The sequence below is a fragment of the Diabrotica virgifera genome, chromosome 9, assembly GCF_917563875.1.
Source record: "Diabrotica virgifera virgifera chromosome 9, PGI_DIABVI_V3a".
Taxonomy (NCBI): domain Eukaryota; kingdom Metazoa; phylum Arthropoda; class Insecta; order Coleoptera; family Chrysomelidae; genus Diabrotica; species Diabrotica virgifera.
Window position 1 is genome coordinate 202,358,378 of NC_065451.1, and position 15,408 is coordinate 202,373,785.

A 15,408-nucleotide genomic window follows, 5' to 3' on the forward strand; every position below is an offset into this window, starting at 1 on the left:
AAAAAGCTTAGAATACAACACTCACCCCAAGAGAATAATAAGTGTTGATTGAAAATAAATCTAATATTCAAATTACATGCCTTTTTAAGGAATAATTCTTCCCTTCCATTTTCAGTTTGTGAGTAGGGATGAAGTGACACTGTCATTGAAAACGACATTTGAAATAACGACCAAGTACGAACGTATGAAGTAGCAGGCATGTTCCGTATTGAAAGACAGATACTTACAGAGTAAAATATACGGGGCACTTTCAGTATGATGACTTAGATGTTAGATGAAAAGAGGTATAGTAAATAGAAGATAATAAAAGAGGGCACCAACGAGTTTTTTACGAAGAAAACTGGTAAAACAAATAGAAGAAAATAATTACTAATGAAATATTAAAGAAAATAAAGTAAAATAATTATTTAAAAATAAAATTCAAAGATGTGACGTTCGTAACGTTATAGTCCCCCTCAGTTATAGTACAGGTCCCCTCATGTTATAGTCAGCAAGCTCTTCCCATGCCTGCTCAATTGCTTCCCATAATTCAATTCAGTTCTATTCCGTAGTCTCAGGTTTCTTTCGTTTAGTTTCTTTGTTAACTCTGCACTCCGGAAAGGCCACGGAAGAACATTAACATGACTTTCTTCCAGCCATTCTCCAACAAGTCTACTCGTAGGCACCGGGCAATTGTCATGGAACATGAATTCGTTGGATCTGGATCAACGATGGCAACATTGTGTTCTCAAGAATATGTTTGTAATGTATTCCTGTTTACTTATCTTCTATATGATAACAAACGCCCGGGCCTTCAGCACTTATCCATCCCCATACGTTGACCGAGAATTCTCCACTATATCTTAAATGATGCGTATATTGTTCATCATATATATATATATATATATATATATATAAGATTATGGTATTCTTGACTGTATATTCAAATATCAAGCAGTGATTCTTGAGGATGCAGTGTAAAATAGACTGCATCCTCAAGAATCACTGCTTGATATATATATATATATATATATATATATATATATATATATATATATATTTATCTCGCCCTATAAACTCTTACTCGATCACTGCTATATATTCCTGTCGTCAGGGGGGGTACAACGGCCTCCTTAATTCAGATGGACTTACCCAAGTTTTTTTATGTATTTTGACCCTTAGAACACGAATTTTTTGGGTAACAGTTGATCCGGATGTCGATAAGTTTGTTATAAACAAAGAACTTGAGGAATTACATAACAGCGATTTTTCGCAAAACAAAACATTTTTTTGTATTTTTTGGGTGATTCTCAGTAAAAAATGTACAAGTTTTTTCGTAGGATGCATAGTTTTCGAGATAAACGCGGTTGAACTTTCAAAAAATCGAAAAAGTGCAATTTTTGAACCCGAATAACTTTTGATTAAAAAATAAAATAGCAATTCTGCTTACTGCATTTGAAAGTTCAAGTCAAATTCTATCGGTTTTGATTATTCGCATTGCTAAAAATTAAGTTTTTGTTTGTTAAACAAAGCCATAAACACATAGTGTTTCTCGTGCCCAATGCATGCGTTTTAATGTACATAATCTACGTAGAAATTGTGTGTATGCGGGCCTACTCGTTCGATTTCAAATGGGAAATGCATTGAAAATATCATTCAATCACTATGTATTTATAGCTTTGTTTAACGATAAAAAAATTAATTTTTAGCAATGAAAGTTATCAAAATCGATAGAATTTGACTTGATCTTTCAAATGCGGTAAGCAGAATTGCTATTTTATTTTTCAATCAAAAGTTATTCGGGTTCAAAAATTGCAATTTTTCGATTTTTTGAAAGTTCAACCGCGTTTATGTCGAAAACTATGCATCCTACGAAAAAACCTCTAAAAACGTTTTTTGCTTAGAATGACCGAAAAAATACAAAACAATGTTTTGTTTTGCGAAAAATCGCTGTTATGTGATTCCTCAAGTTCTTTGTTTATAACAATCATATCGACATCCGGATCGACTGTTACCCAAAAAATTCGTGTTCTACGGGTCAAAATACATAAAAAAAACTTGGGTAAGTCCATCTGAATTAACGAGGCCGTTGTACCCCCACTGGCGACAGGACTAATATGACTGAAATACTTTTTTATCGGAAAATGCTACCCTAGACCAAAAGTTCTCTTTATTATTTGCATTACAAAATGCAATTCGTCTCCTCTTGTGATCCTCAGTCAAAAAAGGTTTCCTTGCAGCTGCACAATTTATCAGTCCCCTTGCTTTTATTCTTCTACGTGCAGTGCAAATACTACCCGAAAACACTGTCTCTTTTTTGAGCTGTGGCAAAAGGAGATTATCTCAAATAATCTACTAACATCTCATGCTGTTGATCTGTGGAGATCTTCTGCCCTCTTAAACCGCCCAACCGTGCTATAGAGTGAAAGTTACCCCACCTTTCTTTGATTTTCCATATATGCACATATGCCTCACGTTCAAATCTGCAACAACTTGCCTTAGTGACCAACCGTCTTCGAGTTTGACAATTGCTCTTGCTTTTTGCGCATCATTCAAATGCTTTCTAATCCATTTTAGAGGAGTTTGATATCGTTTCATTTTATTTTTTAACACTCGCGAAATTTTTAACAAGCACTGACTTTTTAAAAATTTTTGACTTTATCAAATCTGTACGACACTGCAATTTTACAGTATTTCAATATAAAAATTATTGTGTCAACTATTCAGTGACCGTTACTGTACATATGCGAAATTATTGATATACCTATTATTGATGTACCTATTTTAATTTAAAAACTCGAAAAATTAAAGAATTTTTTAAGACCTATAACTTTTATTTGAATCATTTTTCTCTAAAATATACAAGAAACATTTTATAAACAAACAATTATTATTTTTTTCACTCTATATGATTGTTTAAAAAAAAACAAAACAAAATTAGATGTACCTACGTCTTAGAGAAGGCACCTATGAGGAGGAGAAGAACTGAAAAAAAACTAGACTTACCACAACTATCAACCAAAATATACTGAGATACTTTGGACATCTAACTAGAAGAAGAGAACAAATTAAACGAATGATAGTAGAAGGCAACGTAAAGGTCAAAATATCCAGTAGAAGGTATCCAGTACGATGGTCGGACCAAATAAAGGACATGACTGGTTACTCATTCTCTGAAGCAAAATAACATGCTCAGGAGGTAGATAATTGGATAGAGATAGTAAAAAAATAGAAACTTCCAGAAGAAGAGATAAAAAAGATTATATGACGCCACTACATCCTTACGATGGAGCAAAGATGGAGGAGGATTATTAGAAGTGATTTTCTTTGCTGTCACGCAAGCAATAATTATTCTTCTCGCAGCTCATTATTATTAACACATTCACGGACACGACTGCATATGAAGTCATTTATTCCATAAGAAGACGTGTATAGATGTGAAGCGTGTCCGTGAATGTGTTAATTACAGTTTTCGAAGATATAGAATTAGAAGTGATTATATTCGCTGTTGCTCATCGAAAAGTAATTCTTTTTGTCGGAAATTTTCCAGTAATATCAGTTTTCGATGAATAATTTCACTGACATTCGTCAAAGGATATTGTAATTCTTTTCGTTAACGCTGTATTAAGATTCATAGTGTTTGCTGGCATACAATTACAAAATAATATTCTTCACCTCGTTTATTGAAAATTATACTCTCCCTCCGTTTTTGGAGTTATACTCTTCGTAGATACCAGCGGGGTAAGCATATCCCCATAAAATTACCAACTTATGTGTGGTACCAAGAAAAATTAGTGTGGTAAGCATATCCCCATAATATTACCAACTTATGTGTGGTACCAAGAAAAATTAGTGTGGTAAGCATATCCCCATAATATTACCAACTTATGTGTGGTACCAAGAAAAATTAGTGTGGTAAGCATATCCCCATAATATTACCAACTTGTGTGTGGTACCAAGAAAAATAAATAAATATATCAATATTTTGAAGCATCAGCGCAGTTACTATATAAAAAATGGACAATAATTTCTTTTTAGCTATTCTTTGTCATTTCTGCTACATAATGTTGTTGATTGTAATCGGCTCAATATATACTTAGTCTTTAAATTTATCCACAGGACGTATTAAAGGAGAAGCAGCAACACATAGAACAACTTCTGAAGGAGAGGGAAGAGGCAGATCATAAACTTATAATGGTAGAGCAAGAATATAAAAAGGTAAGTTATATAAAAAGAATATAAAAAGTAAGGCTTACTCGGCCGGGGTGTAGTAATTATTATTGCTTTCCGGGATTATGGTCAGGAACTTTTTGCTACTGACGTTGGGTGGGATGTCCGAATGTACTTCCGAATTGCAGCTTTCTTCCGATTCCGCTGACAATACGTTTTTTGTTTTAAGATTCGGTCACTATTTCGGAGGCACCTAACGGCTCCATTTCTAATAGCATGCAGATGAACAATTCCCGTTTACCCCAGAACGACCCACAAAGTATGCCTATCTCCCCTATTTACCACAAATTACGAACAAGCTTACTAAATTATTCAAAAACTTAAGTACCAGTCACAATAACCCTAAAATACCAAAACTGTCGGAAAGTTATTCTCCAAGTCCAAAACTTCATTGACCCCTTTAGAACAACTTAATGTTGTCTATCATATACCCTGTACAGAGTGCAACTCCTGTACATTGGCCAGACAAGCCGCTCTCTTCAAGGTCTTCTTCTTCTTCTTGTGCCACTCCTATCGGAGATTGGAAATCATCAAGGCTACCCTGACTTTGTTTACAGCTGACCTAAAAAGGTCATTAGTGGTGCAGCCAAACCACTCTCTCAAATTCCGCATCCATGACATTCTTCTACGGCCTGGATTCCGTTTTCCGGTCGTCTAACCTCTTACAAAAGCGACATTAAAATTTCCAAACCCTTTTGTGTCCTCGCACAACACGCCATTTCCACTAAACATCATATTTACTCCACAAAAGTCAAAATAGTGGCCAAACAACAAAATTATCAAAAAGATTTTTCTTTGAAATGTGTCATATTCTCAAACATCTATCTGCCCTAAATAAAGGAACTCTCATCTTACATAATAAAATCCTAGCCAACAAAAAATGCTATTTTGGACTGAGTAGACATATGAGAAGAAAAAACTTAAGCCAAAAAAACAAAAATAACCATATACAAAACCCTTATACAACCAGTGTTGACATATGGATCGGGGACATGGAACATCTCCAAGGCAGATGAAAACCTTCTGCTTACATATATTTGAATGAAGGATTCTTAGAGGAGTATTCTGTGGCATCTGTGAAAATGGTGCTTGGAGAAGGAGGTACAACTACGAGGTGTACCACAGATATAAACATATATTTGGTGGTAAATACGTAGGATCTCTTATAAGAATAGGAAGACTAAGATGGGCAGGACATCTAGCAAGATCTCAGCAGATCAACCCTCCTAGAAGAATCCTTATGTCACAACCTGTCGGAAGTAGAAATAGGGGTAGGCCAAAACTCAGATGGAAGGATGGTGTTGATGAGGATGGGAGAAAAATAGGCGCAGCAAACTGGCAACGGTTGGCAATGGACAGAACTGACTGGCGTAATAGACTTGGGAAGGCTCTTTCATAGGGCTGTAGCTCCATTGATGATGATGATGAGTGGACAGGAAATTTGAATTACTATTTTTCTGATATCATTAGTCACTTTGGTTTTTAAATACAACACCCTGCACATTATACCTTTGTTGAAATCTCCACTTCAATACACAATACAACCATATACAGTACTTTCGATTTTATGTAGCAGGAACGTTTTAAAAAGATAAAACAAATGCCTAGACATACCTAATCGTCTCAATAAATTTTTTGATTCAAACTTTGAACACAATAATTAAAAGTTTACTAGACTTTAGGGTTCAAAATGTATCCGTTGTCAATTTGACAGTATCCTAAACGATGGTAGAACGCGTCTATTAAATTTTTATGGATTAATTGATAATTATTTGCCTTAACATTTTTTGATGCTTGGGTTTTATAAATTCTCCTTTGATCTAAATCTGATCTAAATAATGCCGAACATTTACACCAAAATGAGCTGGAACTCCGTCCCTCTGAAACCATATCTCACCAAAATTGGCTTTAAATTTGGTCTTTCAGGACAGGTACAATTTCATTTTTAAGTAGCATTTCATAATTATCGCTTGTTAAATTTTCTGCTATAAAAAACGGCCCAGTTAAATAAGTACCCCACATATCTGGCATCTATTTAGTTTTTGTAGCCTTTGAGTACCTATATAACAGCATAGTTAATCTGATAATAACATGAAACAGGCGCAACGCATGCTCACATTACTGCGAGAAAAACACCACGCGTATGTTTAATTCCAATGACGAGTCTCACTCGTCATTGGAATTGAACAATGAAATGAATTGGACAAGTCAGACTCGTCATATATAACGTTGGTTATTCGTATCGATGACGAGTCTGACTCGTCAAATGTACTCAATGGGTTAAGCGTTTACACTCATCAACTAGGGATGTGTGGTATGAGTACTAACCATATTTTTAATATTTTTTAGTATCGGGATGAACATGGGAACAAGTTAGAGCAGGACTCCACAGTACTAAATGCGCTTAGACACGAAAATACTCAATTGGCTTCCCAGCTCGAAGAGGAAAAACGAAAGACTGAAGATATTCAATTTAGATTAGAAGAAACTGTTATATTTAAGGAAGATTTAGAGGTATGCATCAAATAATATATTTCAAATTTTAATTAGAAAGTAAAAATGTTTTGTCCATATGAGGTATGAGCTGTATTGCAATAAGTCTTTAATTTATGTAGTTTTCTAGCACTTATTTGAATTTATTTACACTAACAATGAAACTTCTTCTTTAAATGGCGTATCTCAACAGAGAGTGGATATCATCATCACTGTTTTTACTATATCTACCGCTGCTGTGAAGTTTTATTGAACTGCATTTAAGAGAGTCTCTACAATTTTTCAACCATGACCCTCTTCTTCTTCCTATTCTACTTCCTCTCACCTTTCCCTGTAATATCAATCTTATAGCATGTCATACCCCTGTCTCCTCATTACGTGTCCCAGACCCCAGATATTGTAACTTTCTTATTAAAGTTATACGTCTTTAGGCGCGATTTCTGAAAAATGTTGGGCTTTGGAGTAAATATAAATGTGCGCGAATTCATAAAAATTGTTAGCCCTACGCGCAGATACGTTATACGTTTGCTCTGATTGGGCATTCCAATGACATGTCAAAAATTATTCAATATGGCGGCTGTGGCTAAAGAATGTGTTGTTGTCATTTTTATTTATGGCTATGATTGTTAATTTGTGTTTTAAAAGTTGTGAGAACAGAGACAAAAGTGAGTTTATAGTTGTACTGACTTATTAAATAGTTTTCACATATATTTTTGAACTTATTAATATAGAAAAAAACGAGTGTGTTTACTTTGTACGCAAGTAAGAAGGTAAACTTCTATTATTATGATTTCAACGAAACAAGTATATTTTAAAATATATTTTAAACATTTTAATTGTATTTTTATTTAAATATTAAACTAATTTTAATACTTAAAATAATACCAAAAATTAAAAATAACGTTAATACGTCATTTTTTGTGAACTGTAGCCTCTCCGCAATTGCTTTTCACTTGAGGAATCGTAGAAAATCTAAAAAACGTCAGATTTTCTACACAAATGTTTAATTTTAATAGAAGTATAACTTCTTACGTACGTATATAGTACACACAAATTTTTTTTATTGTGTTTATTATTTTGTATTATTTCTCGCATTTCTGCGCATTGTTTTTTTAATCATTTTTCTTTCGCTTGCCTAATTTTCTATTTTATTTGTGTATCCACTTTTTTGTACTTCTGATTATAATGTAGGCACGTTTATATTAACGTCTACAAATACAAATTTTAATTTTAATAAGTTAATCAAAATTATTTGTCGCATTCAACGAATATAAATGATTTCTTATTTTAGACCAAAGATAAATCTAATGTAGCCAAAATTAAAGAATTACAAGACCAGCTTACATCTGAGAAGCAGAGGATTGAAGCATTGGAAGCAGATACAAATAAACTATTTGAAGCCGAAGAAAATTTAATTAAATACAAAGAAGAGGTGGAAACATTGAGGCAAGAACTGCAAAGTGCTCGTAACAAAGAAGTTATCTTAGAAGGCAACAGTGCTAGTACTAGTGGTAAGTAATCATCATCATCTTCTCTTCTAGAGCAGATATTTTGTTTTTCCTTCGTTAATTTCTAGACCTCTTTTCCGTGCTTCCTTTGCCGGTATTGTTACTGCTTCTAGTACACTTTCCTTGTTTCTTCCCATAATAACTATATCATCTGCATATGCAATTATTTGTGTTGAGGAGTGGGCTATAGTGCCTTTAATTTTGCTGGCCTTCTACTGCTTTCTTTTAATCATTTTTTTTTTATTTTTAGTGTTAATCAAATCTCTACAAGACGAAGCAGATCAGTGTAAGCTGGACTTGGTCGAAAAAAATAATCTAATAAACGTACTCAATAACGAACTCGAAAAAACAAAGGCAGACTTAACGAAACAGCTAGAATACAGCTTAGTGAAATTCTCGCAATTAGAAATTGTTTTCAATAAAAAAGAAGAAGATCTGGATAAAATAAAAAAGGAGATTGAAGAAAGCAGCAAACTGCTCGAAGAACGATCGGCAGAGTTAACCAAAGTCGTGAACGAGAAGTTTACTGCTGAAACCAATCTAGAAAAAGAACTGGAAAGAGTAAACCTAGAACTAACTACAAGAACAAACGAGTTGAGCAGTCTACAAAGTCAATTGCAAGACAAAGACACTAGTGCATCTACTCTTCAAACAGATATTAGTAGTCTTCAACAGCTGCTAAAGGATAAAGATGTTGAAAAAGAAGAATTGAACAAACAAAACGCTTTAAATAACGCCCGTTTAGAAGAATTAACAAATGCTTTAAAAACAAAAGAAAGTGAATGTAATGAAAATCAAGAAAACTTCGTTAAGTTGAAAACTGAATATGATGCAATTACTACACAATTGTCTACACTTCAGTCAGAATTAAACCAATCTGCTGAAGATAAAGACGGGCTATTACAATCGAAAAATGCTGAAATAAACAAACTTAATGATACTATTAAAAGTAAAGAGGAAGAATGCCTTCAAGTAAATAGTAAGCATAATACACTACAAGAAAATCATGATAAACTTACCAGTGAGTTAGAATTGTTGAAATCAAATTTGGTCACATTGGAGAAACAAAAACAAGAGACGCAGGAGTCAAAAGATACAGAAATTATCGAATTGAACAATAAGTTAACTGTGGTGCAAAATGAGTTTTCCCAGCAGACATATTCCTATAATGAATTAAAAACCTCTTTCGACAAAATACAACTTGAGTTGCAAAATTTGCAACTAGCTTCCACAGATAACAAAAAGCAATACGAAGCAGAAGAAATGAAAGCCAATCTAAAAATAAAAGAACTCTCCGACAGTCTTTCTACAAAAGAAATCGACTGGCAAAATTTGACGAAAGAAAGCGAAGCACAAAAACTAAGTTTAGAAAGTGTTAAAACTGAATTAGAGCAAACCAAACAAGCACAGGAGCAGATATTAAACGAGAAAAATGAGAAAATTAAAGAAATGTCTACTGTTATTCAGGAAAACTCAGCTACTATATTAAGCTTGCAGTCACAATTGGAAATAACAAAAATCGACTTGGAATCAGTATCTAATAACTTACAACAGTACCAAACGAATCTCAGTGATGTAGAATCCAGCTTGAAGAAAGAAAGAGATACCATTAAGGAACATTTAAAAGACAAAGTGAAGGAATTAGAAGACAATAAAGCTGAATTTGCAAGTACATTGGCGGCGCGTGATTCGCAGATTCAGGAAATATCTACCACCCTAACAAATAAAGCTCAAGAAATTGAGAATCTTAAGAAAGAGATTGGTGCTCTTGTAGAAAAGTACGAATCAAGCAACAAAGAAGTAGTAACCTCCCATACACAAGAAATTACAGCTAGAGATGAGAAAATACGACAACTTGAAAGTGAAATTTTACAAAAGGACCAAAATATTAAGATTCATGTAGATGCAAGTAACGAACATCAAGAAAATCTGAAAATAAAAGATTTGGATTTAGTAAAAATAAGATCTGAGTTGGAAGAAAGTCAAAAAACATCTTCAGAGATAATTGCAACTTTAAAGAATCAAATCGAAGGCCTACAGAGCGATAACAAACAACAACAAAGTAGAAATAATGAATTACAAACGGAACTTCAAAATAGAGAACAATTAAATGTGACTATAAATACAGAAATGGGCAAAGCAGCTGAAAATCTAGCAGTTTTAGTGGAGCAAGTAAAACAAAAAGACGAGTTAATAGAATCTCTACGGTCAGACGTAAAATCCAGAGAAATAGAGTTGGAAAATGTGCTAGCTACTAATCTAAAGGCTTTGTCAGAGAAAAATGAAGCCGAAAGGCAGATTAGAGCAGAAAAAGAGCAATTGTGTATGACTATAGGTCTTAAAAACGAAGAATTGGAAGATTTGCAAAATAGATTAACAAACATGTTATGCGAGAACGAGCAAGTGATCAATGAAGTCAACAATAACGTGAGCAAAAAATCTGAGGAGCTAGAGACGATAAAACAACAACTTTCGAAAGCTGCGATTGATCACGAAGATAAGTTAAAGCAAATCACAGAAGAACACAAAAAAGAAATGCATGATTTCGAAATCCGGGTTTCAGATTTACTTACAGAAATTGAAAATAGAGACAAAGACATATCAGACTTATCACAGCTTGTGGAAACCAGTCATAATAGTAGTAAAGAACAGGACAGTAAAATTAATAGTATCGTTCAAGAATTGGCTGAATCTAAAAGTCAGATACTGACTCAGTTAGACAGTAATAAAAAACTAAGTGAAGATATAAGTGTGATTACTAACGAAAACAAAATTATACAAGAGAAATTAAAGGAAGCTGATAAACAAATCGAAATACTTTCTACTGAAAAAGAGAAGTTGAACAACGAATTAGCTGCTGTGATTGCAAATTCGGGAGATTCTAGTAAAAAAGTAGCCGAATTAACTACAGTAATTAAAGAAAAGGAAAGCGCCTATGAATCAGAAAACACGCAACACAAACATAAATTACAGGAATTGGAAAACGCTCTTCATGCACTTCAAAAGACTAATGAAGAACTTAACGGTTCCGCTAAAAAATATAAAAGTGACTTCGACAGTTCTGTGAAAGGAAGTCAACAACTGCAACAGCAAATAGAGACTTTTAAAGTTGAGTTGACTAAGAAGACGACTGAAATCGAAACTCTTCAGAAAAACCTCAAGACTGCTAATCTAGCTATTACTGAGAAGGACGTACAGCTCAGTAAATTGAATAATGTGTCGACAAATCGTGTTCAAGTAAGTATATATTCCTATTTATTTATTATTCACAAATTACTAAATGGTAATATTGTTGAGAGTGTATAGTTGCTCGTGCGAAGGATATATATATATATATATATATATATATATATATATATATATATATATATATATATATATATATATATATATATATATATATATAGACTTTAGTTTTTTATTGAGGTTGCAGTCATTTATTTCTAAGGTTATTTATTTTATATATATATATATATATATATATATATATATATATATATATATATATATATATATATAAATCCTACCATCATTGCTGCATCCTTTTACCATAGGTATGTTTGTGCGTCCACTCGAAAAATTGATGTATATCTATATTTTAGAACATTGTTGGCTATCCTGCAACCATGGCTACTTCGGCATCAACTCAGTTTTCTATATACTCTAAGAATAAAGGAGATGAGTTTTACTTTCACTACGATAGCAATTTTGCATCCACATATTTTGCTATCGTTGGAACGTCCCAATATACCATATTACAGCAAGCCGGCATTTCTGTGTCCGCAACGGGTATCTTTGTTCATAGGAAAGCTATTTCTGCGTCCGCAACGTTGCCACTATCAAATACCTCGGTCCAGTTTATCATTTCATTTTAATGTGATCCTAAATGCTATTTGTGCTCTGTTAGAATATGTCCGTGTAGAAAAGGTCATTTTATTTTCTCAAGGTTGTTTGCTAGATAATGGGTACAATAACTTGTACCTTGGGTTGCAAGGTACAATACAAAGCATGCATTGTTTCCGAAAAACTCAAACAAACTTATAGTTTTCTAAAACTTTTTTTGTTATTTTATATACATGTTATGGTAAAAAGTTCTTTTCAAAGATTTAGCCGCTAATTGTTTATTAATTGTTTAAATAATAACAATTTTTGTGTATAAATAATTTTAGAAACAAGTAAGTGGACTTCGTAAGTCCTAGCTTTTCACCCAAAGTAATCGAAAGTAGAACTAGAAGTCGATAGTTGAACTCTTCATGTAAATTTGCGTCGATTAATATACGATTTTACTAATTTTGAGTCATCTTTATTTACATTCATATCATATTTTGAGTGACTTTAAAACAGTACTTACGATTGCTTAACTCTAAAACCGAAGTCCTTTGTCAAATTTCTTATCTTTACTATTATCCTTGGCTTATTAGCTTTCATTCGACACCTCATTTGTCATTCTATCTGTATTAATAATGGAGGAGTTGTATTCGCGGAGGGACGGACCAACGGACAGACAATCATGACACCGAAAGTATATATTTGTTCTCGTTTTGCGAAGGCGCGTCGAATAATCTATCACTTGTACTATTCCGGTGACTTTAAAACAGTACTACCGGTCGCATTTTTAAAACCGGAAGTTCTAAGTCAAATTTCTCACCTTTAGTACCATCCTTGCCTTGGATTATAAGCTTTTATTTGACACCTCATTTGTCAGTCTACCTGGTATAGTGAAGAGGTGTCTTATTCGCGGTAGGACGGATAGACGGACAGACAGACTAGGTTAAATTTCTCACCTTTAGTACCATCCTTCCAGGGCCGCCGCCATAAAAAAATTAAGGAAGGGTCAAAATCTTTAAGTCGATTTTCTATTCTAGAAATGAATAAAAAAACAAGAAAAATTTATGTTTAGTAATCATCATAAGTGATTTATTTTCTGTTAACATTTCTGTTAACATTTTAACTAAACGTAAAATTTTGGATTGTCATACAATATTGTAAAATTTATTAATTGAGACGAATTTGTTTTATCTTAAGCTGTAATTATCCTGGGAGTTCGACGGATCCTTCGCTTATAATCTATCATTTGACACATCATCTGTCATTCTACCTGGTATATTGACGGAGGAATTGTGTTCGCAGACAGACAGAAGGATGTATATACTTATATGATTTCACATTTTTTAAAATGGATGAAAACAATATCGTTGAATTCATCAGTTGTCTTTGATAAAATATGTTTCTTTTTTTGTTTTTGATTACGCTGAATCCGAATATGGCATTACATTTTGAAAATTCAAAAAATTTTAGCTATTATAAAGTCTGTCTGCGTAAGTAGGAACCATATGGGAAACTTTTTTATTACCAATCATACGAAAAAAAGTTATTCTTTATAAAATGCTCTGCATAGTCTAAAATCTAAAACTCAACCATCACATATAAACTTTTATTAATTTTATACAACGTATGTTAAAAATATGAATTTCGTTAAAGGGTAAATATTTAAATAATAAAAGGTTTTGATATTTCAGAATATCAAAAATTGTTACTATGAAAAGTAGTTTGTTATTAAAACTATGTTTTAATGTGCAATTACATCCTTCTTATTGAAAAAAAAAATTGAAAACTTTTGTCAAATTACGGAGTCCCAACATTATTTTATTTCAATTATGATAGATAACTATTTTATTGCCAATTTTACGAAAAAAGTTATTCTTCATAAAATACTCTATCTAGTCTAAAATCTAAGATGAAACCATAATATTATTATATCAGACTTTTTCAATTTTATACGAGATATGTAAAAAAAGTTTCGTCAAAGGTTATGTTCGGTCGTAACTACTATATGAGGTAGAAGTTTGGACTCTAAAAGTAAAAAATTGGAGGCATTCGAAATGTGGCTATATAGGTGTATTCTGAAAATTCCTTGGACTGCAAAAGTCTCAAACGAAGAAGTGTTAAGAATTAAAATAAGAAAAACATCGTATTCGGGCCACATACTTCGTAACGATAAATACTCTCTGCTACACGTCATCACGCAAGGAAGAGTAGAGGGGAAAAAAGGCTTGGGGAGAAAGAAGAAATCTTTGCTGAGGAATATCAGAGATTGGACTAAACTCAGTGTTAAACAGATATATCACGTTGCAAAGGACAGAGAAGCGTTTAAAAAAGTGACCGCCAATCTTCGTTAGAAGACGGAACAAGAAGAATGTAAATAAATATGAATTTCGCTTAACAGTTAAGTACTTTTATAGTTCACCATAATTGAATATTTAACCATAGTTTTTAATTCCACACAACTTTTCTTAATAACCATTTTCGATATTCTTCTTCTTCTTCATGTGCCTTGTCCGTTGCGGACGTTGGCTATCATCATAGCAATTTTAATCTTGTTTTCGGCGTTTCTGAATAACTCGATCCATGTTGATCCACTCGGTCCAGTTGGAGTATATGATATTTATCATGTCTCATAATATGACCGAGGTATTCAAGTTTCCGTTTCTTAATTGTGAAAGAGATTTCTTTTTGTTCGGCGCAATACATTTACGTTGGTGGTGTAAGTCGTCCAGGATATTTTGAGGAGACCTCAATACACCCACATTTCGAATGCCTCTAACTTCCTTATTAATGTCTCCGTTAGTATCCATGCCTCTGCACCATACAGCAAGACTGGAAATACATAGCATTTTAGCATCCGTATTTTTAGTGGGAGAGATATGTCGGAATTGGTGTCTATATTTCTCATGTTCTTAAATGTTGCTCTGGGCTTTTCAATTCTAGATCGTATTTCGGTTGTTTGATCCCATTTCGAGTTGACGACTGTTCCAAGGTATATATACGAGTCAACGTGTTCAATTGATAGGTTTTTTATTTTCAATTGTCTGGCAGGTTTTTGAGTTTTGCTGACCAGTATCCATTTTGCTTTATTTATGTTGAGGTTAAGTCCTCTTTCTTTACTCGCTCTTTGTACCCTGTCCATAAGACACTGTAGTTCATCGATACTACTGGCAAGTACGACTGTATCGTCCGCATATCGGATGTTACTTGTCAATTCTCCATTGATTTTTATGTCTTCGTTTGCTGCATCCAGTGCTTTTTTAAAAAATTGTTCGGAGTAAATATTAAAAAGGAGAGGGGAGAGAAAATATTCCTGTCGCACACCTTCTCTGATATCAATGCTCTCTGTGGACGCATTGCCGACATTTACCCT

The 15,408-nt window shown here is 33.3% G+C and overlaps 1 protein-coding gene across 7 annotated transcripts in view; it reads left to right on the plus strand.

Annotated features, from left to right (window-relative positions):
* Positions 1–15,408, plus strand: part of LOC114336846 (restin homolog) — a 169,696-nt gene that overhangs the window by 119,505 nt on the left and 34,783 nt on the right. For all 7 annotated transcript variants that reach the window (XM_050661518.1, XM_050661519.1, XM_050661520.1 and 4 more), the window contains 4 exons: positions 4,099–4,197; positions 6,559–6,723; positions 7,994–8,213; positions 8,461–11,447. In XM_050661518.1, coding sequence (XP_050517475.1) covers positions 4,099–4,197; positions 6,559–6,723; positions 7,994–8,213; positions 8,461–11,447 — 3,471 coding nt within the window. The remainder of the gene's footprint in view (positions 1–4,098; positions 4,198–6,558; positions 6,724–7,993; positions 8,214–8,460; positions 11,448–15,408) is intronic.